The following is a 23,887-nucleotide window of genomic DNA, read 5'->3' as shown; positions in this document are numbered from 1 at the left end:
CACATTTTTGGACTTCGCTGATCCGTGAGCAAATTAAACTTTGTTTCTTCCTATTAGTAGATGTTTATGCCTTCCCCTAGTTAAGACCAGAATGAACTCGTTTTCTATGTAAAATAATTACAGTAGGCAATTGCAGATGGCGTTATAACTTTTTTAAAGCCAAGGTGTTGCAGGCTGAGCTCCATGGATGAACAAATGGCCCTTCTTTGCCCACACAGGAACCGTTTCAAGCTGTTCAACTCCTCAGCTGTAGCAGGGAGTTATTGTGGAGCTAATGAATGCCATGGCAAATATTTATTTGCATCAAGTAATGCATTTCTGCTCTAAAACCTGGCCTCCTGCATCTCCACAGCATTGCAGTGCTGTTTATTTAATTGCTGTTCATTTAATTCTCCGTGGTCAAGCCCGTCCCGTCTTCATTGGATGGAGGTGGAATATCAGAGGAGGCCTCTGGGAAAGGCAAAGAGCACATTAGACTGCACCTGGGGAAGCACCTGAGTTTTAGGCAGGTAGGTAGGTCTGTGTGGTTGATTAAAACAAGAATCAAAGACTTCTCCTTGGCTGATGTTCTTCTGTCACCCTCTTTCATGGCACGTCCTGTACAGTACCACAGGTATCATCAGGGAAAAGGCTTCTGTGTCATGGGTGTCTTGCTGTGAAACCACACTGGTGGCACATCCTCACTTCCCAGGGCTTTCTTTTGCATCCACACTTTTTAAGGTGGCTTTTGTGCAGAATACTGTTTGTAATAAATATGAAGATTTTATCTATAATACCATCATCTCCTCTTGACATCACATGAAGGTTTGGTCCCGAAAGTTTAGATTATAATGTGCAAAGATTGATCTAACTTTTTTCCAGTTTTGATACCGAAAGCCTGATTTTTAAGAACTGTTGAATCATCTCATCTTCTACAGATTTTATTTTGAATTCAGAGACACAGATAAATCAGAAAAAGTAGGTACTCAAAATTAGAGAGATTTTGGGGAGGGTTTAGGTACCCTTGGATAAATATCTTCCTTTAAGTCAGTTTCTGCAAAGGGAGCAGGACTTAAGTCTTTCAACTTTTCATAAGCTAATCAGCACCTAATGGTGGCTTGTTTTGAGAAAGTCTTAACCTTTCTTTTTTCTACAGTATTTAAAAGCCAAATTCAGCTCAACTTTAAGACTGTTAAGAGAAGTGAATAATTTGTAAAAGATTGGAAATAATGCCAAAAAAGATTAGAGGTCCTTTCTGTAAAATGGTAACACAACCTCTCCTTCTGCATAATTTTGGTCTCATTTGCCACAAAATATATCTGCAATAAAATGAGTTCTTGAGAAGGTGAACAAAAAGTTAAGGAGTCAAAAACCAGCTTCCATATGAGCAAAACAGAGCTAGTAAGATGTCTTGGTTTCTAAAGAAGGAGAGGTTTAATAAAAAATATGCAATTCATATATGCAGTTAATTAGCAATGTACTGGAATTTACCAAGATTTGTGACTAGCTCGAGTTAAAAATGAGATTATTGTAATTAATGTTAATTTTAGAATTTTCTTCTTGGCTATTTAAAGATCCATCTAGCACAGTGTTACAGTTAAATCTTATCCACTAAATTAGGTGGCAAGCCACGAACGTTTACTGGTACGAGTTTGTTCTGCAGTTCTATACTGAATTTATCTTTCAGTGTCTTCTCAACCTCTTCATCTGTAAGGGTTGTGATGTCCACCAGGTCCATGTCCTCTGTGTAGTTGTACTTCATCTCACTGAGGGTCCATCCAACCAAGGCAAGGACCCCATTGGTGGTTTGGAGACTGCAGATTGACTTCTTCCGAAGGAGGTTATCTGGAGACACTTGGAGGTATGCATTTAGCTCCTGGAAGTCATCTATGTGCCGTGGCTCGAGGGTAAATTTATGTATTTTTCGGATATTCCCCAGTTCTGGAGTATGAGGGAATTCATCCTTGCTGTGCTCAGCAATGCAATGCTTCCTTTTGACTTTCTCCAGGTACCAGGTGCCGTTGTCTTCCACGAAGCGGAAAATGCCAGGAACCTGGGGCTGGTCCTTCCCAGAAATCAGCATCAGCGGCTGCCACATCTGGTAGGCCCCACCAAACCCAGCATCCACTATGTAGGGCTCTCCCTTCACCACCACCTTCAGCAGGAGATGGTTCATCTGAGCACCATATCCCTTCTGTGCTGGTTCATAGCTGTTTGCACCAAGAATACAGACATCATACCCTAATTCTTGCAAGGCCCAGAAGAGGAGGTAGTTGGTTTCCAGGCACCACCCACCACGTTTCTTTCTCACAATCTTATTGTAAATAGCCTGCAAATCCAGCTCGATGGGCTCCCCACAGTGCATGCTGAGGTTCTCAAAAGGAATGCTGTGGATGTGATGCTGGAAGATGGCTGTCAGGGTTTGCAAGTCTGCATCCTTATGGGGCTTGTTGTAAGATATTCTTCCAAAGTACTCCTGAATGTTCATTTTGCCTGTGGGAGCAGAAAAGTAGCCAGTTACTGCTGTGCAGCTGACAAGGGGTTCACTGCTGTTTCTGTAGCACAGGTTACCCAGCCTGCACATGTAATCTGGGCTGTTTTATTGAAGATTTAAAAGAATTTTCAGTATTTCTTTAAAAAGAGACAGGGACAGGAGCAGGTGGCAATAATGCTTCCCCTCTCTTAGGGGCTGCCTTCAAACCAGGAGGATGTTTTTCCCATGGGAAGATACAGCACATGCCATAACAGAATCTATGGCCACAGAGGAGGATAGCACATAACAAAATTTTTCCAAGTCGCAGCAAGATCTTACTGTTTCTTTTACAGGTAAGCAATTCTTTCTTTATCCCACAGTAATTTAACTGGAAGGTTTTGCATTCATGGATTAAGTTAACTGGGATTAACATCTCAGTGTGCCACCATTTCAGACAGGTTTCCATGTGAAGTAGAACATTGTTTTCTTAATCTCTTAAATTTCCCTGAGGAGTTTAGACAGGGCTTTGACTGTGAAAGGAAAGTACTTCAATTTTTCTAACCTAAGGATCAAAGGAATTGATCTAAAAGTACATACAAAGCAAGTCATAATCTTTTCTTTTCTTTGATCATCTTTTACAAACTAAAGGCTTTAGTTTCAGATCAAATTATTGGAAATATTTTGTGCTTTTCTGTCTGTATCTCTGATCCCCTTTCATTAGCAGAAAGACACTGTCATTGGCACTGGTTGTGTGGCCAAGATACAAAAGGTTCCCTGTAAGACTTTTAATTCAGTGACTCATCTTCTCTCTGCAAGGATTTCTTTTGCCCTTAGTTTAGATTTAATTTGGCTTTTTCCCATGCAAGGATATTTGTTGTCCAGAACAATTCACAATCTGTTAAGGGCTGTGTTAATTTCCAGAAAGTCTGAGGATTTCTTGCTTCCTTCAACTAGTTGAATGTTCCCTGGGAGGATTTTCCAAAAATCCTTCGATGTGGATGAGATGGGACAAACTCCCTTCCACTGAATATTCTCAGCTTTGCTCCAAGTGTTTCCCCCCAGCAGTTTGACCCCATGTCCATGCCAGAAGCCTGTGAAAATCCCACCTCAAATCCATGGGTGGAAATGCCCCCACCCAAGCAGATGAGCGCAACCAATGGCCTAATCTCTAGACTATAACCCCAATCTTGATGCCAGCAGCACAACTCACATGATTTGGTTGTGTTGTTCCTGATCTGCACTAGTACCAGCATTCAGATTGGCTAATGCAAACCACAGGAAAATTTGATAGAATAGAAGATCATCCCAGTAAGGGAATAACAAATAAACATTATCACTTCAAAAGGAACGAAAGAGTCTACATGAAAAAACAGCAATGTCTCTTTGATACTGCATTTTATGATTTTTTCCATCCCTTTCTTAGGACAAGGGTCTCATCTGTAGCAGGATCTCCTTGGAAACACTTGTAAAAAGCCATTTCCCCCCCAACACACAGCACACGTGTTGGGCAGGCTCATCCTATGGGCCTCTGCCTCATTTTTCCTTCTCCTCCCACTTTCAGCTGTTTTACATAGGAAGATAGAAACATCTTTACCCCATGAGGGCGTGGAGCTGAATCTCTGTGACCTGCAGGAGTCCAGAGAAGTGCATCAGCTTGGTGAGTCTGACACACTTGGAATTTACCTTCAAGCAAAACCAGATCAGTCCCTGCCCTGGGTCAGAGCAGAAGGCCTGATGCTCCCCCTGTAACCCATCTCCTGGGCCTGGGTGTCCCCATTATATGGTGAAAGCACAGAATAAAACCAGCTCCCTTCATCCAGCCGTGGAGAGCCCCCATAGGGCACTGCCAGTGAGGCTTTGGGAAAATATGTTGGGAAAGCCTTTTGGAAAATTCCCTTCCATGCCTCAGTTTCCCCAGCTGCCCCTTCTCTGGCCTCATCAATTTAAAGAGACAGCCTTGCAGTGGCTGACAACATGTGCTCTAATCTCAATGAATACTTAAAGAGGTTTAAGTACAATAAAGCTGCACTACAACATCATTGACATTAGGGAGCATCCACATAAATCAGTGTTTACTCCCTGCCTTTCCTGCAGGCAGATTTTTCCTTGGCACAGCCATTGCTGCTGTGTGAGCCAGGAGGCTGCAGCAGTGAGCAAACCCTCTCCCAGGGGACAATTTGCATTCCAAAACTGAGTTGCCAAATATCCCAAGCCTCAGTCCAGATCTCAGCCTTGTTTGCTTCTGCCCCTGCAGCAGCTGAGCTTTGCTCAGTGTTCCTGCAGCTTCGAGATTCAGATGTTGGTTCTGCCTGTCTGCACATGTCCCTCGGGATCACTGGGTCCTTTTGTAATTAGGCTGAATATTAGGATCAGTTCTCCTCTGCTGAGAATCAGGAGCGAGTTACAAGGCTGGATCCTCTTGTACATGCCCACATTGTTTGTTTGATTCAAAGTTACACTGTGAGTCAATACCGGCATTTTTCACACACTCTGGCTCAAAATAAAGGGTTAGTTTCACTCTCAAACACTCGGTGTTGCACTTAGAAATGCCCTTCACTCACCCTCAGCCTCGGTTCCTGTAGTTTGTGCTTTGCTAATGCACCTGCAGGGCTGTGCACAGGCTGTGCAGACTCACAGGGGGGAGCTTTCCCAGAGGGGCTGACCCAGAGCTGCAGGATGCAGTTAAAGATCAGGCATGCAGAGCTCACCTCGCACGCAGTCAGCTCAGGCTTTCCACCCTGCGCTGCTCCAAAGGTCCCAGGAAGAGCTGAACTGGCAACAGCAGCTCTTAAAGGTCCAGGCAGCCTTTATTGCCTGTCAGGGACTGCCTTATCCTCCAGCACAGCAGCCACAGAGGGCAGAGTTTCTTCTTTAATAGTAGTTTATATTTGATGGTTTTATTGCTTTATTGGTATTGGCATATGTGTGGAAATCCCTGTCAAGCATCCAACCAGTTGTGTTGGGTGCTGCACAGAGAGCCTGGAAATGATCCAGTCCCCAAACTACTTAAAATGTTGAGGAAATTTTAATGTTCCACATCACTGAATGACAGCTGAACTCTCCTGCACTGCAAAGCATGGGTACCATGAGCAACTTCTGTAAGTGGCTATCACCTATAAACCCATCCTCCACCCTGCAGGTCACCCAGGGGCTTCAGTGCCTGGGGCACCTTGGTGGGTGCACCCATGCTAAAGCAGCAAAGCACTGGTGCAAAAATGATGCAGATTTTACATTGTTGACACTGATGTGGTCTGGATTCTTGTGGGAAGTGACTTATGATAGACAGAGAGCAATCCAGGGCAGGAAGTCACTGATTTATGGGTGGGGATGGCAGCTGTTGAACTCATCACAGCACACTGAGCTGTTCCTCGTGGCTGACACCAGCCCCAACGAGCATCAGGGTCAGATTTGCCAAGTCACAGAGTTGTCTCAATTCCCCAGGGTTCAAAGAGAAGCCCTGTCCTTTGAAAGGGAAGATGCTGCTCCCAGAGAACTCTGAGCTCCCTCAACCTGCTGTGCCTTTGAGTATCTTCCCCCAAGGTTAGTGATAAGAAAAAAACAAACTAGCACAATCTGAAATGGAAACCTCTTTTCTTTTTTTTTTCTTTCCATCCTCCAACAGTAAGTTCCATTGCATTGCTGAGCAGTGCACTGTTCCTCTGTGGTGAGCAGGAGGCAGGAGCTCTGAGCTGTGATTCTTGGCTCTGTGTGGATCTTCTCCTGCTGCACATATTTGCAAGACCTGCCTGCACTTTTACCTCATCCCAATGCTTTCTCCCTGCTGTCCCACTGAGTTTAGCTCTTTTAGATCCCCCACTAGACTGAAGGCCATAGAAAAACTTGGGTCAAAAACCAAGATCCTGGGACAATTTCTTCTGATCATTTGTGTTGCAAGGTCCTGGTCCACACCATAAGAAGCCTCTCCTTCTTTTACAACTACATTTCATCTTCTCATAGAATGGGAGGGCCGTAAGTGCTATGAAGAACTACTACAGCCAAGCATATGTAAGTGAATATGACTCTGGGAAGACGAGGGTTTCAGGAGCTTGCTGTGCCTCTAAGTAATACATTATGAACATGCAGAATAGCAGCTTTTATTGAATCTGAACTGCTAGTTCTAGAAACCTGTAGGTCTGCATAACAAGTGAAAAAGATTCAGTGAGATATTCTCCTTTTACAAGCCATAGCTGGCAAAAAATAGCACGTACAAATAATCAGGACAACTTCATTAATTAATCACATTTACTTTTTACTATGGGAATAAATGCTGTAATCTGGGGGGGGGGGAATGTCTGAATAATTCCAGTTCACAGTGCTTGATTTTTTTTTTATTTAATTGTAATTCACTGATATAATTTGCTTAATTATAAGTGCGTAGTTGTAATGCTTCCAAGATTTGTACATAAAGGAACATCAAGCATCTTTTAAAGGGCAAAGGGGTCACGTATGAGTCGTTTCTCCTACTAGGAATCTTAGCCCTTAGGTATGTGATTAAGATTCACCACATCTCCTTATATCAATATAATTAGTGTCACTGCAAACACATCCTCAGTAGAACAGATCTGTTTCACAGAAAGAGTTATGTGCATGTGTTTGGGTTCTGCTGTAATAATTAATGTGCAATAGCACCCAGAGTAGTCTGAGGAAAGGAACATGTATTGTCAGCAGTCTGTTGCTGAGGGTGAGCAAACAAAATGCTCAGGAGATGCTTTCAGTTCAAAGAAAGGTTATGTCACTGGTTATGTCACTGAGAGAGCAGGAGCTGTGCAAAGTCTGAAACAACAAAGCATTGTCAAGAGCATTTTTTATCATCATAAATAACCTGTCCTCAGGTACTCACATGGTGACTTTGCACAGGTGTGGGATGGCCTGAGTGCCCTGTGAGAGGCTGTTGTGGATGTGAGAACAAAGAGAACAGGCCCAGGATGTCATCGTGGTTGTGGCTATTACACTCCCAAAATAATACAGTATTCATTTTAGAGGCAGGTATCATTTTCCCCAGGTGGCAGCACCAGGTAGTAAAGACAAAGACATACAGCTCCACCATTCTGCCCAGCTACACTGGGTGTGTTTAGAAAAGCTTTTAAGAGATGGAAGGAGTAGGGAATGAGCTGAGTCTGCTTCCCGCTAATCACAAACACAAGAGTAATGATTTGATTGAACTTAGCAGAAATTATTGGTACCCAACCTAAAGAGAAATGCAGGAATAGTTGTGAAAATCCATTTGTTTTCCAGATTCATGATAGTATGTTCTGCCTTACACAGGTGTAGCTGGAAGGAGAAAGATTAACCTTTGGATGCTTATCAGAAAGAGAGGGCAGAATTGCCTGTAATGCCACTGAATTGAATTGTAATCCAGGCAGTGAGTTAGAACAACTTGTTATCAACAGGTACAAATTTCTTGTCTAGTGTTAGACTGAATTTCTCCCTCAGTGTTTTCTCTAATTCTTCCTCTGCAAGCATTCTGATTTCCACATGATCCATATTGTCCCTGTAATTGTACTTTATCTCTGTGAGTTTCCACCCCACCAGTTCACGGATGCCGTCAGCAGTCTGCATACTGCACATGGACTTCAACACAAACTTTGAGTTAGGTGCTGTCTGCAGGTGGGCATTGCAGCCCCTGAACTCCTCAATGTCTCGTGGCTGGAGGGTAAAGAGATAAACCCGACGGCAAACTTCATTTTCCACATTTGGGGAAGTCGAGGTGCTCGGGTTCAGAACCCACTGCTTCCTTCTCACCTTCTCAAAATACCAGATCCCATTCTCCTCCTGAAAACGAAAGACCCCAGGAGTCTGAGGCTGATCTGTCCCTGAAATCAGCTCCATTGGCTGCCACATCTGGTAGGCCATCCCAAATCCTGCATCCAGAATGTAGGATTTGCCATCAAGATCCACTCGTAGCAGCAGATGATTGATATCTTCTGGGTAGGCATCACGCTCTGGGACATAAACTTTTGCTCCCAGAAGGGTGATGTCGTAGCCAAGAGTTTTCAGGACCCAAAACAGAAGGTAGTTGTTTTCCATGCACCAGCCCCCACGTTTCTTCCTCACTATCTTGTTGTAGATTGGTTCCAGGTCCAGCTCAATTCTTTCTCCACAGTGGATGCTCAGGTTTTCATAGGGGATAGCTCGGATGTGATGCTGGAATATATCTGACATGGTAGCCAGGTCTGGTTTATTGTGGGACCCCTGGTAAGAAATTCTGGCAAAATACTCCTTGATGTCCATGCTGCCTCTGAGAGAAAGGTAGGAAAAAATAATAGTCTATGTCAGAAGTGTTGGAAGGCTCTTCCCCATCCCTTATAATGGGTGCCCAGAAGAGGAGCAGGATTTGACTAATATCTGAATCAAAGGCAGCTGAGTAATAATGCTGAGAGAAGCCAATGGGACACTGCTGACAAGCACAAATGTTATTTTTATTTGCCTCTCTTACAGCTGTGATGAGAGGCTCCAGCTGTGCTAAGCACATTTCAGCAGAGATCCTGCCCAGCAAAGCTACAAATCTCTGTAGGAAGGAACAAAAGCAGTAGCAGCAATATTACCCTGCTAGAAATTATGGGAGCTGAGACAGTCCAGATCTGAACTGCTTTGCTCATGATTTCAGCAAAGCAGAAGCAGAAAACAAACCCTCCCACTCTTGCAGGGGGATCCAGAGACAGGCACTGCTAAATATCAGACATCTGTGAATATGGAGCAATCTGGTTCCCATTATTGACATGATGTGTCCAAAATGCTCTCACGTTCCTGTGTGCAACTCCCAAAGTATAATCAATGGAAAAATATCGAACTGTTCAACAGGATTATATTCCCAATCTCATGAAAACTGGTAAACCAACAATTGTATGGGAATATTGGAAAGGTACTTTCAGGACATAAACAAAACAACGAAAATGAAAAATTCCCATTTGGTATAATATCCTGGCAGAAGCAGAGGGTGCCATGATTTGGATCCCCACATAATCTTTAAGACAGAGGCTTTACAGAACTCTGATTATTGATCATGGCCACCACTGTCTCAACATCCAAGCAGGCCTGAGTGATCCACGATAGGGTTAAGAGCATTAGAGTCAGGAAGTTCTCTTTGTTCAGCTTTTGGCTGTTCCCAGGATTTTCCCAGAACTACAGTTCCATTTATTTCTGAAAACTTGGCACAAGCTTAGTTCTTCTTTGTGAATTTTAAACCAACATCCCAGTTAAAGCAGTTTTTCCCTTTTTCTCCCTTTCTTTCCCTCTGCCACAGCAAGCAGAACAGGTGCAGTAACTTTTTACTCACAAGGAAAATGTTAATGTGGGTTTGTCTGTCTGTCCATCTCTTGAAGGTGTTTGCAGAGCTGTTTTCATGGGGGTTGCTGAAATGAGGCAGATGGCACAAATGCCCGAGTAGCTTGAGGCTCACCACTGAGTAAATAAAGCAGCGTAGCTACAACAGCGAGCAGCTGAGCTCCCTGCTCTGCCCTTACACCATTCCTGCTGTGTTCTGTCCCCAGACAGATTTAACTTCCTGGTTAGAGAGCGCTCAGCTGCCAAGATCCAGGACTTAAAAAAAGGGCTTACCTGGAAATTCAGTTCAAGTGCCAGTGTGCTCCGGGGCTTGGGGTGGTTCTAGGTTAAAGTGGCATAGCTGGCTGTCCTATATTTAGCACAGAGAGGGTTTGAGGACTGCTCTCCAGCTGCTCTTCAGGGGAATGTCCTTTCCCTCAACGTGCTGTCACCCGCCTCTGTCCGATAGCAAAGGCTGAAAAAAAAAAGCCAAACAGAAACGGAAACCCGGAAGGGTGGTGCCTGAGAGCTGCTGTGAGCCAGCCACACCAGCAGCAGTGTGTGTTATAGATACATGTTATAATATTGGCTTTTTGCAAATATTCCGTGGATTTTGTATGTGCGGTGTTAAAGTGACTTTGCTATAAAAGTACAGTTTTTGTTTCGGTTGTTAATTAAGCTTAGACATAGTTGTGAAATAGCTGATATAAGTATGCTTGTGTTAAAGTGCCTGCTTGGACAGGATAACATCCAATGAGCACAGGATGAGGATCCTGCTACAGATGTGCCAACTATCAGCACTCACTGTCTGAAGACAGTGTGGACCAGGGCCCAAAAACTGGAGGTGATAAGAATGGACTAAAACCGCAGCCAAGGAATGGGCATGCACCAAAAAGGAGGGACAAAGGAGGAGCTATAATAAACACTTCTTGGAAAAGATAAACTAATTCAGGGAAAAGTTTAGTGTGCATAATCGTTTATAAATGTGTAACAGGCCAACGCAATAGAAAAGGTATATAAAGGGTGTTTCCAAACTCTTGCCCGAGTGCCAAGATGCACCCGGCCGTCATAACCTTTGCTCTATGGTCTTTGTCTCCCATTGTCGTTTATTCAACTTTTAAATTTTTACAGGAGAGTGAAGCCTGTTTTTTCACAAGGGCAAACCTGGCTGTTGTCAGAGCAGAGGCTGCTTCACATTTTCACTGGTTTGATGCTGTCTGCAGGGACCTGCTCAGGCCAAGATGTTTTGGTTTCAATAGCTTGCTGGATGTGGTCAGGTGATGTCATTTTTTTTCTCAGGTGTTTTTTTTTCTCAGGTGTTGTCATTTTTAACATTAGATTACTATTTGTTTGAAAATGTGGGGAGGGAAAGCTTGCATGCGTTCAGTCCAAGAAGGTTTTTGCACTGTTTCTGAAGAACACCAAGATTTCAACACAGTAACCTACACCTGCTTGCCCCAGTCTGCAGTACAGGAACTTCACTGCTGCCTTTGCTTCCTTTGCTCTGAGTGACTTCATGTGGTTTTTATTGCAGCAAATTTCATAGAATGTAAGAAAGCAATGGGGCAGCAGTGTGTGTGTCTCCTTTGCTCTTTGCCCACAGGAATCACCTGCAGATGTTGCTGATGGTCAAGATGCTCTTGGCACAGAGATGGGGCATTAACACACAGGGAGCTCCATCCTCTCACAGTATTTCATATTGCTTTTGTATCTCCCAACTGTGATTGCAGTTTGTCAAGTCTCATTCATTCCCTGACATCTGCAGCTGGATCTTCCCTGGTAGCTCCCCAACAGCAGCTCCAGTCCTTCACATGTAGTGCCAATGCCAAGTTCCATTCAAACACTGATTTATTGGGATAATTAGCAGAGCTAATAAATCAGATCAAACTAAGATGTCTGTGATAACCCATTACTAGCTCCACTCCCATATCCAAATTTGGCTCTTTATCATCCCATCAGTGGCCTGTCTGTGACCCCACAAGACAGAACCCATGCCCAAGCCACAAGATGCTGAAGGGAAAGGAGAACCTGCCCTCATCAGGCTCATCTGGGCAGCTCCAAATCAGTACAAAGAGAAAGTTCATACTCCTGTCTGGATCTTACTGGTCTTCTCTTCCCACAGACCCTCATTTTGACAGGGAGAAGCCAGAAGTCAAGCAGGCAGATCCCAGTCCTGATGGAAACCATCCTGAAGTTCTGTGGACCCATCTCTGTATAATGTATGAGGAGACCCATCCATGCTCCTTGTCCACAGTTACTGGGACAAATAACAATTTTTATTGTTCTATAGGGTGCCAGAACAGAACCCTTGCCAGTTCTCTTATGTGAACTGGCTCAGGGTCAGTTCCAGGGAAATGTGGGGACCCTTTTTAAATACAGGTGTTTTCTCACCCAGAAGGAGCAAAACCCATTTTCCCTGGTTCCTGTAGTTTGTGCTTTGCTAATACACCTGCAGGGCTGTGCACAGGCTGTGCAGACTCACAGGGGGGAGCTTTCCCAGAGGGGCTGACCCAGAGCTGCAGGATGCAGTTAAAGATCAGGCATGCAGAGCTCACCTCGCACGCAGTCAGCTCAGGCTTTCCACCCTGCGCTGCTCCAAAGGTCCCAGGAAGAGCTGAACTGGCAACAGCAGCTCTTAAAGGTCCAGGCAGCCTTTATTGCCTGTCAGGGACTGCCTTATCCTCCAGCACAGCAGCCACAGAGGGCAGAGTTTCTTCTTTAATAGTAGTTTATATTTGATGGTTTTATTGCTTTATTGGTATTGGCATATGTGTGGAAATCCCTGTCAAGCACCCAACCAGTTGTGTTGGGTGCTGCACAGAGAGCCTGGAAATGATCCAGTCCCCAAACTACTTACAATGTTGAGGAAATTTTAATGTTCCACATCACTGAATGACAGCTGAACTCTCCTGCACTGCAAAGCATGGGTACCATGAGCAACTTCTGTAAGTGGCTATCACCTATAAACCCATCCTCCACCCTGCAGGTCACCCAGGGGCTTCAGTGCCTGGGGCACCTTGGTGGGTGCACCCATGCTAAAGCAGCAAAGCACTGGTGCAAAAATGATGCAGATTTTACACTGTTGACACTGATGTGGTCTGGATTCTTGTGGGAAGTGACTGAGGATTAGAGAGCAATCCAGGGCAGGAAGTCACTGATTTATGGGTGGGGATGGCAGCTGTTGAACTCATCACAGCACACTGAGCTGTTCCTCGTGGCTGACACCAGCCCCAACGAGCATCAGGGTCAGATTTGCCAAGTCACAGAGTTGTCTCAATTCCCCAGGGTTCAAAGAGAAGCCCTGTCCTTCAAAAGGGAAGATGCTGCCCCCAGAGAACTCTGAGCTCCCTCAACCTGCTGTGCCTTTGAGTATCTGCCCCCAAGGTTAGTGATAAGGAAAAAACAAACAAGCGCTATCTGCAATGAAAACTATTTTTTTTTCTTTTTTTTTTTTTTTTCTTTTTTTTTTATCCTTCCAACAGCAAGTTCCATTGCATTGCTCCTGTGGTGAGCAGGAGGCAGGAGCTCTGAGCTGTGCCCTGCAGGGGCAGCTCCCGGGCAGCTCCGGGCACACACTCCAGATGAGTCAGCAGAGAGAAAAGTGCCTTTCCCTGTTCTTGCCCTCCACACACTACATCTCAGGGCCAATGGACATAACTCCCTACTCTGATCTTAAAGGTCTGTGATTTTATAGCTCTGGACTCATTCCCCAAGCCTATGGGCCAGCACAAAGTGCAGGAAACACCAGGACACAGGGAGAGAGGAGTAGGCACAGCCCTTTCTAGGTGTTTCCAATGTTTGTTCCCACAAAGGATGGAGAATCTTGGCTCTGTGTGGATCTTCTCTTGCTCCATGGCTTTGAAAGATCCGCCTGCACTTTTACCTCATCCCAATGCTTTCTCCCTGCTGTCCCACTGAGTTTAGCTCCTTTAATTTGGGGGCCACAGAAAAACTCAGTTCAAAACCAAGCCAGATCCTGGAACAATTTCTTCTGATAATTTGTATTGCAAGGTCCTGGTCCACACCATAAGAAGCCTCTCCTTCTTTTACAACCACATTTCATTTTCTCATAGGATGGGTGGGCCACATGTACTATAAGGAGCTATTGCACTCCTACAGCCAAGCATATGTAAGGGAATATGATTCTGGGAAGACCGCAGCTTCAGAAACTTGCTGTGCCTCTAAGAAATACATTATGAACATGCAGAATAGCAGCTTTTATTAAATCTGAACTGCTAGTTCTAGAAACCTGTATTGCCTGCATAACAAATGAAAAATGTTCAGTGAGATATTCTCCTTTTACAAGCTATAGCTGGCAAAAATTAGCACGTACAAATAATCAGGACAATTTAGGTGATTAATGACATTTATTTTTTGCTATGGGAATACATGCTGTAATTTGAGGGGGGGAATGTCTGAATAATTCCAGTTCACAGTGCTTGATTTTTTTTTATTTAATTGTAATTCACTGATATAATTTGCTTAATTATAAGTGCGTAGTTGTAATGCTTCCAAGATTTGTACATAAAGGAACATCAAGCATCTTTTAAAGGGCAAAGGGGTCACGTATGAGTCGTTTCTCCTACTAGGAAACTTAGCCCTTAGGTGTGTGATTAATATTCACCACATCTCCTCATATCAATATAATTAGTGTCACTGCAAACACATCCTCAGTAGAACAGATCTGTTTCACAAAAAGAATTCTGTGCATGTGTTTGGGTTCTGCTGTAATAATTAATGTGCAATAGCACCCAGAGTAGTCTGAGGAAAGGAACATGTATTGTCAGCACTCTGCTGCTGAGGGTGAGCAAACAAAATGCTCAGGAGATGCTTTCAGTTCAAAGAAAGGTTATGTCACTGGTTATGTCACTGAGAGAGCAGGAGCTGTGCAAAGTCTGAAACAACAAAGCATTGTCAAGAGCATTTTTTATCATCATAAATAACCTGTCCTCAGGTACTCACATGGTGACTTTGCACAGGTGTGGGATGGCCTGAGTGCCATGTGAGAGGCTGTTGTGGATGTGAGAACAAAGAGAACAGGCCCAGGATGTCATTGTGGTTGTGGCTATTACACTCCCAAAATAATACAGTATTCATTTTAGAGGCAGGTATCATTTTCCCCAGGTGGCAGCACCAGGTAGTAAAGACAAAGACATACAGCCCCACCATTCTGCCCAGCTACACTGGGTGTGTTTAGGAAAGCTTTTAAGAGATGGAAGGAGTAGGGAATGAGCTGAGTCTGCTTCCCGCTAATCACAAACACAAGAGTAATGATTTGATTGAACTTAGCAGAAATTATTGGTACCCAACCTAAAGAGAAATGCAGGAATAGTTGTGAAAATCCATTTGTTTTCCAGATTCATGATAGTATGTTCTGCCTTACACAGGTGTAGCTGGAAGGAGAAAGATTAACCTTTGGATGCTTGTCAGAAAGAGAGGGAAGAATTGCCTGTAATGCCACTGAATTGAATTGCAATCCAGGCAGTGAGTTAGAACAGAGATAACTTGCTCGTATTGGCAGGTACAAATTTCTTGTCTAGTGTTACATTGAATTTCTCCCTCAGTGTTTTCTCTATTTCTTCATCTGCAAGCATTCTGATTTCCACATGATCCATATTGTCCCTATAATTGTACTTTATCTCTGTGAGTTTCCACCCCACCAGTGCCCGGACGCCATCAGCGGTCTGCAGGCTGCAGATGGATTTGGTCACAAAAAGGGAGTCAGGTGCTGTCTGCAGGTGGGCATTGCAGCCCCTGAACTCCTCAATGTCTCGTGGCTGGAGGGTAAAGAGGTAAATCCGACGGCAAACTTCATCTTCCACATTTGGGGAAGTCGAGGTGCTCGGGTTCAGAACCCACTGCTTCCTTTTCACTTTCTCCAAGTACCATGTCCCATTCTCCTCCTGAAAACGAAAGACCCCAGGAGTCTGAGGCTGATCTGTCCCTGAAATCAGCTCCATTGGCTGCCACAGCTGGTAGGCCATCCCAAATCCCACATCTACAATGTAGGATTTGCCATCAAGATCCACTCGTAGCAGCAAATGATCAATTTCTTCTGGATAGCCGTCGAGCTCTGGGACAAAAACTTTTGCTCCCAGAAGAGTGACATCATAGCCAAGAGTTTTCAGGACCCAAGACAGAAGGTAGTTGTTTTCCATGCACCAGCCCCCACGATTCTTCCTCACTATCTTGTTGTATGTCGCTTCCAGGTCCAGCTCAATTCTTTCTCCACAGTGGATGCTCAGGTTTTCAAAAGGAACAGCTTGGATGTGATGCTGGACTATATCTGACATGGTAGCCAGGTCTGGCTTACTATGGGAGCCCTGGTAAGAAATCCTGGCAAAATACTCCTTGATGTCCATGCTGCCTCTGAGAGAAAGGTGGGAAAAAATAATAGTCTATGTCAGAAGTGTTGGAAGGCTCTTCCCCATCCCTTATAATGGGGTGCTCAGAAAAAGAGCAGGATTTGACTAATATCTGAATCAAAGGCAGCTGAGTAATAATGCTGAGAGAAGCCAATGGGACACTGCTGACAAGCACAAATGTTATTTTTATTTGCCTCTCTTACAGCTGTGATGAGAGGCTCCAGCTGTGCTAAGCACATTTCAGCAGAGATCCTGCCCAGCAAAGCTACAAATCTCTGTAGGAAGGAACAAAAGCAGTAGCAGCAATGTTACCCTGCTAGAAATTATAGGAACTGAGACTCCCCAGATCTGAACTGCTTTGCTCGTGATTTCAGCAAAGCAGAAGCAGAAAACAAACCCTCCCACTCTTGCACTGTGATCCAGAACCTCTTCTGCAGCCAAATCTGAAGCAAGTCTGTCCTGCCATGGTGTTTCATCCATTATTAGGCAGCCAGGCATGAGCTGGTCTCACCTGGTCCTGCTCTTTCTGCCCTCAGTAACAGACATGACCTGGAGAGCAGAAGGGTTTTTAGGGCAGAAAATGCTGTGAGAGGGTTTTTACTGCATCTGCTGGGAGCTGCCTCCCCATAGCACAGCTTAGCTCCCCAGTCCTGATAATCACAGCCCTTCTCCAGCACCAGGAGGAAACCAAGGTTTGGGCCTAAACCACAAGGATCAGAGGCCTCACATTTTCTAAAATTGTGTTTTGGGACGCAGTTCCTCTTTCTGTTCTGTGTCTTCCCAGTGGTGGGTGGCTGCCCATGGGTGAGGGAGCAGGCATTTCCCTCCTCTGAGATGGCAGAGGGCTCAATGCAAGGCTGTTGCACAAACACAGGGCTGGAAAGCAGCTCAAGCCTTCCCAGCCCTTGATGGATGGAATGGGATTTTGATGGAGCCAAGTATTTTTGTTATTTCTCCCCAGGCACGGCTAAATTTCAGATATCTGTAAATATGGAGCAATCTGGTTCCCATTATTTACGCAAGAGGTCCAAAAATGCTCTCACGTTCCTGTGTGCAACTCCCAAAGTAAAATCAAAGGAAAAATATCCAACTGTTCAACAGGATTATATTCCCAATCTCATGAAAACTGGCAACCCCAAAATTATATGGGAATTTTGGAAAGGTACTTTCAGGACATAAAACAAAGATAATGAAAAATTCCCATTTGGTATAATACCCTGGCAGAAGCAGAGGGTGCCATGATTTGGATCCCCACACAACCTTTAGGACAGAGGCTTTACAGAACTCTGACTATTGGTCATGGCCACCACTGTCTCAACATCCAAGCAGGCCTGAGTGATCCTCGATAGGGTTAAGAGCATCAGAGTCAGGAAGTTCTCTTTCTTCAGCTTTTGGCTGTTCCCAGGATTTTCCCAGAACTACAGTTCCATTCATTTCTGAAAACTTGGCACAAGCTTAGTTCTTCTTGGGTGAATTTTAACATCCCAGTTAAACCAGTTTTTCCCCTTTTCTCCCTTCCTTTCCCTCTGCCACCACAAGCAGAACAGGTGCAGTAACTTTTTACTCACAAGGAAAATGTTAGTGTGGGTTTGTCTGTCTGTCCATCCCTTGAAGGTGTTTGCAGAGCTGTTTTCATGGGGGTTGCTGAAATGAGGCAGATGGCACAAATGCCCGAGTAGCTTGAGGCTCACCACTGAGTAAATAAAGCAGCGTAGCTACAACAGCGAGCAGCTGAGCTCCCTGCTCTGCCCTTACACCATTCCTGCTGTGTTCTGTCCCCAGACAGATTTAACTTCCTGGTTAGAGAGCGCTCAGCTGCCAAGATCCAGGAGTTAAAAAAAGGGCTTACCTGGAAATTCAGTTCAAGTGCCAGTGTGCTCCGGGGCTAAAGCCTAGAAGGTTTGTGGCTGTGCTTTACTCAGCACAGACAGGCAGACAGGGCTTGAGGACTGCTCTCCAGCTGCTCTTCAGGGGAATGTCCTTTCCCTCAACTTGCTTTCACCCGCCTGTGTCAGATTGCAAAACTGAAAAAAAAAACAAACCAAACCCCGAAGGGTGGAGCATGAGAGCTGGAGTGAGCCAGCACAGCCAGCAGCAGTGCAAACCTGCCTGTTGTCAGAGCAGAGGCTGCTTCACATTTTCACCTGTTTGATGCTCTCTGCAGGGACCTGGTCAGGCTGCCACCAAAATATTTTGGTTTCTGTAGCTTGCAGGAGGTGCTCAGGTGATGTAGTTTGTTAATCCCAGTCATTAGATTACTATTTGTTTGTAAATGTGGGGAAGGAAAGCTTGCATGCGTTCAGTCCAAGAAGGTTTTTGCACTGTTTCTGAAGAACACCAAGATTTCAACACAGTAACCTACACCTGCTTGCCCCAGTCTGCACCACAGGAACTTCACTGCTGCCTTTGCTTCCTTTGCTCTCTGTGTGATTTCCATGTGGGTTTTACTGCAACAAATTTCATAGAATGTAAGAAAGCAATGGGGCAGCAGTGTGTGTGTCTCCTTTGCTCTTTGCCCACAGGAATCACCTGCAGATGTTGCTGATGGTCAAGATGCTCTTGGCACAGAGATGAGGCATTAACACACAGGGAGCTCCATCCTCTCACAGTATTTCATATTGCTTTTGTATCTCCCAACTGTGATTGCAGTTTGTCAAGTCTCATTCATTCCCTGACATCTGCAGCTGGATCTTCCCTGGTAGCTCCCCAACAGCAGCTCCAGTCCTTCACATGTAGTGCCAATGCCAAGTTCCATTCAAACACTGATTTATTGGGATAATTAGCAGAGCTAATAAATCAGATCAAACTAAGATGTCTGTGATAACCCATTACTAGCTCCACTCCCATATCCAAATTTGGCTCTTTATCATCCCATCAGTGGCCTGTCTGTGACCCCACAAGACAGAACCCATGCCCAAGCCACAAGATGCTGAAGGGAAAGGAGAACCTGCCCTCATCAGGCTCATCTGGGCAGCTCCAAATCAGTACAAAGAGAAAGTTCATACTCCTGTCTGGATCTTGCTGGTCTTCTCTTCCCACAGACGCTCATTTTGACAGGGAGAAGCCAGAAGTCAAGCAGGCAGATCCCAGTCCTGATGGAAACCATCCTGAAATTCTGTGGACCCATCTCTGTATAATGTATGAGGAGACCCATCCATGCTCCTTGTCCACAGTTACTGGGACCAAAGAAGGTGCCAGAACTGAACCCTTGCCAGTTCTCTTATGTGAACTGGCTCAGGGTCAGTTCCAGGGAAATCTGGGGTCCCTTTTTAAACGCAGGTGTTTTCTCACCCAGAAGGAGCAAAATCCATTTTCCCTGGTAGTTTTATACTCAGCTTTTCTCAACTCCTCTCCCTAAAACCTTTCTGCTACTGAGCATTTTCTTCCATGCCTTTCAAATTCTCATCCCAGCCCACTACATTAATTCTCTTCCTTATGTAATTCCAGCCATCAAAGCTGTGGCTGGGCGTCTTTCTGGATTTGTATCCTCAACATCCACCATGTGCACGTGGGTTTTGTCCATCCCACAGGCCGGAGGATGAGCCTGCAGCTCCAGAACCCATCTCCTTTTTCTTCAGGCACATTTTACAGCCAAGCCATTGAAACCACGAGCTCCCACCCTCCCCAGGCAGGCCCAAGGCCAGCACAGGGCAAAGCTCAGTCAGGGAGTGCTGAAGGTAAGCAAAGGCTGATCTTGAGCCCCAAGATTTGCTGAGGTCTGCTCAGTGCCATGCCAGATCAGCAAGGCTAATTGCAGCTGGGGCAATAAACTGCAATCACAGCTGTGGGTAATGGCCACAAGGTGCCCCTACCTGCCCCCAAGAGCCACAAAGGATGGGGAACACAACCACAGGAATGTCCTTGGACAGGACACTGCTGTCCACCTGGACACTGAAACTCCATTTCCCAGCCTTGGCAGGAGCTGGCTGAGATTGTTCCAGAAGTTCCTCAATGTAATTGCACTCACTTTTATATAAATTTAAACTGCTGACAGCATTAAATTTAATACTGAAATCTTTCTCTCATCCTGACTCTCTTGAGAGTCCTCATCAAATATCTGTCCCTCCCTGCTTTAATGGAGCATTTGATGCTGCAATATTTGCTTGGGGAAATAAAAGCATTGGGTGCCCTATTTGAGGTAAAAGCCAAGTGTCTGCTGCTTTCTATACTCAGCTCTCTGGCACACCATATAAGAAATGAAGGTATATTATATTATATTATATTATATTATATTATATTATATTATATTATATTATATTATATTATATTATATTATATTATATTATATTATATTATATTATATTATATTATATTATATTATATTATATTATATTATATTATATTATATTATATTATATTATATTATATTATATTTTTAGCTATATATATATATAGATCAATATAGATATAGACATAGATAATTTTTTTTAACCTCTAAACAAAAAAAAGTCTTCATTTTGGGCATAAATATGCCCAAATGCAGCAGCAGCCACCATTTATGAGTCATGAAACTACAAGCCTCATCCTCAGCAGGGTTAAATTGTTCACATTCCACCACAGCCACATGGCAATGCTGCTTCCACTCCCTGGCTTTGGGTCTGCTCCTCAGAAAAGCTCCTCTAAAACCAAACTGCTGTTTCAGTGCAAAAACCCTCCTGGATTTCAGTGGCAATCTGGATCAGTCACAGTTCAGGCAATCAGCCTGGAAGCATGCAAAGCAGAACAATTACACAAGTTCTGTCATTCCCATTACTCAGGGGTTTTTTTTGGGTTTTTTTTTTTGTTTTTTTTTTTTTGAGGTAGGTGGGAAGGAAACCTTTTATCTTGGCAAAGAGTGTTATAGTGACAACAAAGGGGGAAAAAAGCAACTGTGCCTTTGGAAAACACATTTTCATTGCAATGTGCTAACACACATCACAGAAATAATATATGTTTGTGATGACAAAGTATTCCCATCACTCCACTGCTGAATTTGGTATAGAAGCAGAGAAAAGAAAGGAGAGATGCTCTGGATTAAAAATGCTCTCCCAGACTTACCTTTAGTGGGATTTTTCTGGTTTTCTGCCCTGCAATGAGCTCAGGGGGACACAATGGTGTGACTCCCAAGTGGGAGTGCACACTTAAATGTCCTTTTCACAGGTTTCTTCTGCCTGCCCTGTATGTTTACAGCTGGTCTGGAGAGCACAAAGCCATGTGCACCATGCATGGGACAGAAGAGAGGGGACATTTTCACACCTGGAGCAGGAGGGGAGCAAATTCCTTCTGATGCTTAAAGAGGCTGGCCTGGAACAGAGGCTTGACAGAGTTAAGGGAATAAAGTAGGGATTTATTAAAAGGCCTTCAAAGGATGCACCTTGGGCAGCACAGGAGCCTGGCCATGGCTCTGCCCAAGATGGACGACAGGTCACAAGTTTTCACACTTTTATAAATTTTGGAACATTTTCATATTAGGGTCAATTGTTCAATTACAGCTTCAGATTATGATGTCCCATCCTCCCAGTTTGCTCTCCTCAATTCTCTGGGTTTTTTTACTTTTTGGGCCTGAAGCTGCAGTGGTGTCCTTGGTCCTCAGGCTGGACAAGGATTGTTCTCTCTGACTAAGCTGTGAAGAGAACTTAGTAACACTTTATATGAAGTTCAGAGTCACACTCTAAGGCAGTACAGAATCAGAAAAATATGAAAGTTAAAACTTCAGTCATTACTCCCAGCCTGGGATGAATTGCCCACAGATTTGCTGACTGTCACACTGCACTGAGGTACGTGGGCAGGAATGGGAGGAGGAGTGAGTCCTCCAGGAGATTGGAAGGGGCTGAAAGCTGATTTTAGATGTGGTCAGTGCAGGGAGTCATATTCTGGAGAGTGGGGAAAGAAATTCCATGTAAATTTTCATAGCTGGTGGGATCTAAAATCACATCCATTCTGCCCTGGGAGATGAGTGAATCCTTTAAAAAAAAATATTCAAGTTGCTGAATGTAGTCAGAAATCCAGTATCCAGGAATCCAGCTATGCCAAGAATCATCCCTTTCCTAAAAAAAAGCTCCACACCTGCTGTGATAACCCACACATTACCCATAATAATATTACTTTTTTTTTTCTAGCAAGGAGCAATTTGATCCTTGATCATACAAACTACTGAATGGCCTTTGCTGTGAGATGATGAACCTGATTAATTTGACATCATCCCTGGGCATTTTCAACCCATAAGGTAAAAGGTAGCTAATTTCCTTGCAGTGGTCATGGTATTTCCTTTTCCTCATCACACCATTGCAAATCGATGCTACACCCAGGGCAGTGTCTCCTCACAGGACTCTGTCATGATAGAACATTGTCATCCCCTTCCCAAACCCTTATTAAAATGGAGCTGTGCTGTGAAATTCTGGTCAAATAGTCCTTGAAAAGTAACCACCTGCTTTTTAAGCATCTGGAGGCACATCTCTCCTGCTCCTCTATTTAAAATAAATAGAGCTGTCATGGAGAAAAGCCTGTGGTTCAGCCACATCCCCCTGAGACCAAACCAAGCACTAGATTTGTCAATTCCCACTAATGCTGTTTTTAATTGCTTTCTCAGCAGTTGTGCTGGACCTGCCCAGTGCCAGGCTCTGCGCCTTGTGTTGCAGGGCAGCCCCTGCCATCCCCTGGGCCACACAAACAGACTCAAACATGATGTTGACAAATCCATTGCTGGCTCTGGGGCTGGAGGCTGAGACCTTGAACCCAGGGTGGTGATGGAATAAAGTGCCTCCAAGTCAGGACAGCTTTCTGCTAAAAGATCTGAGCTGTGCAAACCCTTTGGGAAATTTCCAAGATGCAGCAGCCAGCCAGGCCAGCAAAGCAGCTGCAATGTCCTTTTTCCTCATTTTCCAGCTTCCATCAGTGGCACCAGGTGCTCCCCAGCTCTGCAGGGAAGATGGGGTGAGCAGGTCTGTAAATCCTTCAGCAAGTGAAACCCTTCCCCTACATCCCCATGAAAGCACTAAGCAAACTCACCAAATCATCTGTCTTTTGCCAGGTTCTTACCCAATTTGCAATTATTCCTCCAATTCCTGTCCATGTCAGCATAGCTAATGAGTTTCCAGACAGAATAATATCAAAATCTTTTCTGAAATTCAGCACCTGAAGTCCTACTACACATTTCTTCCTCCTAGAAAATCTCATACCTAATCATAGAAACCCAGTAGTTAATTTGTGCTAGCATTTTTAATAAACTCCCATTCTGTGGCTATTGCTCACAACAGTCAGAGGCAGCCACAGCATCTGAAGTGCCTGCCTGAATCTGTCTCTCCCCTTATGCATCTATCTGAGAGATATCCTCCAGTGGCATCCACAATCAGACAGTGAGAATGTATATTCTGCTTTCAGCTAATAATTGAGAGACTAAACCTGCCTGGCTGCTGGGGACTCGAGGGAAGGGCTTGGAAATTGGCTGAGAGCTTCCTTCTCAACTTTTGTCAAAGCAGCTCCTGAATGTTTCATCATATGAAAATTTGCCTGCATATTGATGTGGCCACAAAGACTCCTGGGTTAAAGCTGCAAAATTGATTCACCCACTGCATCAGTTCTCCATGGCCACTGTAACTCCAGCCAAGCTGTCTGACTGGGCTTTCATCACTCTGCACAATGAAGACACAAACAGGCAATGTCCTGCCCCATCCTCCTTGGAGGAAGAGTTTCTCTTGATCCTTTGCTCATTAATGCACCATTAATGGGGTTCAGCCCCAGCAGAACAGGACAGGGCAGGACAGGACAGCAGAATTTGAATCCAACCAGGCAGTCAGTCAGATTGCCTGGCTGACACAACCAAAAGAAA

General features: G+C 44.4%; 3 protein-coding genes and 1 long non-coding RNA gene across 8 annotated transcripts; 1 reads left to right on the top strand and 3 right to left on the bottom strand.

Annotated features, from left to right (window-relative positions):
• Positions 1–174: 174 nt before the first annotated feature.
• LOC134424368 (arylamine N-acetyltransferase, liver isozyme-like) lies at positions 175–18,062 on the bottom strand. Of its 5 annotated transcripts, none has more exons than XM_063168100.1 (2): positions 17,930–18,062; positions 175–2,472 (listed from the first exon to the last, which is right to left on the bottom strand). In XM_063168100.1, the coding sequence occupies exon 2, from the start codon at positions 2,465–2,467 to the stop codon at positions 1,577–1,579; it is 891 nt and encodes a 296-aa protein (XP_063024170.1). In that variant the 5' UTR covers positions 2,468–2,472; positions 17,930–18,062; the 3' UTR covers positions 175–1,576. The 5 variants fall into 5 exon arrangements, with proteins under 5 accessions (XP_063024170.1, XP_063024169.1, XP_063024171.1 ...); XM_063168099.1 differs by lacking the exon at positions 17,930–18,062 and adding an exon at positions 10,010–10,147; XM_063168101.1 differs by lacking the exon at positions 17,930–18,062 and adding an exon at positions 8,195–8,312.
• LOC134424373 (uncharacterized) lies at positions 2,669–23,464 on the top strand. The gene is made up of 4 exons (XR_010029400.1): positions 2,669–2,805; positions 4,014–4,109; positions 22,179–22,285; positions 23,440–23,464. It is a non-coding gene; the product is annotated as an uncharacterized LOC134424373 (long non-coding RNA).
• Positions 6,027–10,148, bottom strand: LOC134424371 (arylamine N-acetyltransferase, pineal gland isozyme NAT-3-like). The gene is made up of 2 exons (XM_063168104.1): positions 10,010–10,148; positions 6,027–8,690 (listed from the first exon to the last, which is right to left on the bottom strand). The coding sequence occupies exon 2, from the start codon at positions 8,681–8,683 to the stop codon at positions 7,820–7,822; it is 864 nt and encodes a 287-aa protein (XP_063024174.1). The 5' UTR covers positions 8,684–8,690; positions 10,010–10,148; the 3' UTR covers positions 6,027–7,819.
• On the bottom strand, positions 14,064–18,068 carry LOC134424370 (arylamine N-acetyltransferase, pineal gland isozyme NAT-3-like). The gene is made up of 2 exons (XM_063168103.1): positions 17,930–18,068; positions 14,064–16,084 (listed from the first exon to the last, which is right to left on the bottom strand). The coding sequence occupies exon 2, from the start codon at positions 16,075–16,077 to the stop codon at positions 15,205–15,207; it is 873 nt and encodes a 290-aa protein (XP_063024173.1). The 5' UTR covers positions 16,078–16,084; positions 17,930–18,068; the 3' UTR covers positions 14,064–15,204.
• Positions 23,465–23,887: the final 423 nt, after the last annotated feature.

This window comes from Melospiza melodia, chromosome 13 (assembly GCF_035770615.1).
Source record: "Melospiza melodia melodia isolate bMelMel2 chromosome 13, bMelMel2.pri, whole genome shotgun sequence".
In the NCBI taxonomy this organism is placed as follows: domain Eukaryota; kingdom Metazoa; phylum Chordata; class Aves; order Passeriformes; family Passerellidae; genus Melospiza; species Melospiza melodia.
This window is presented reverse-complemented; position numbering and strand designations above follow the sequence as displayed.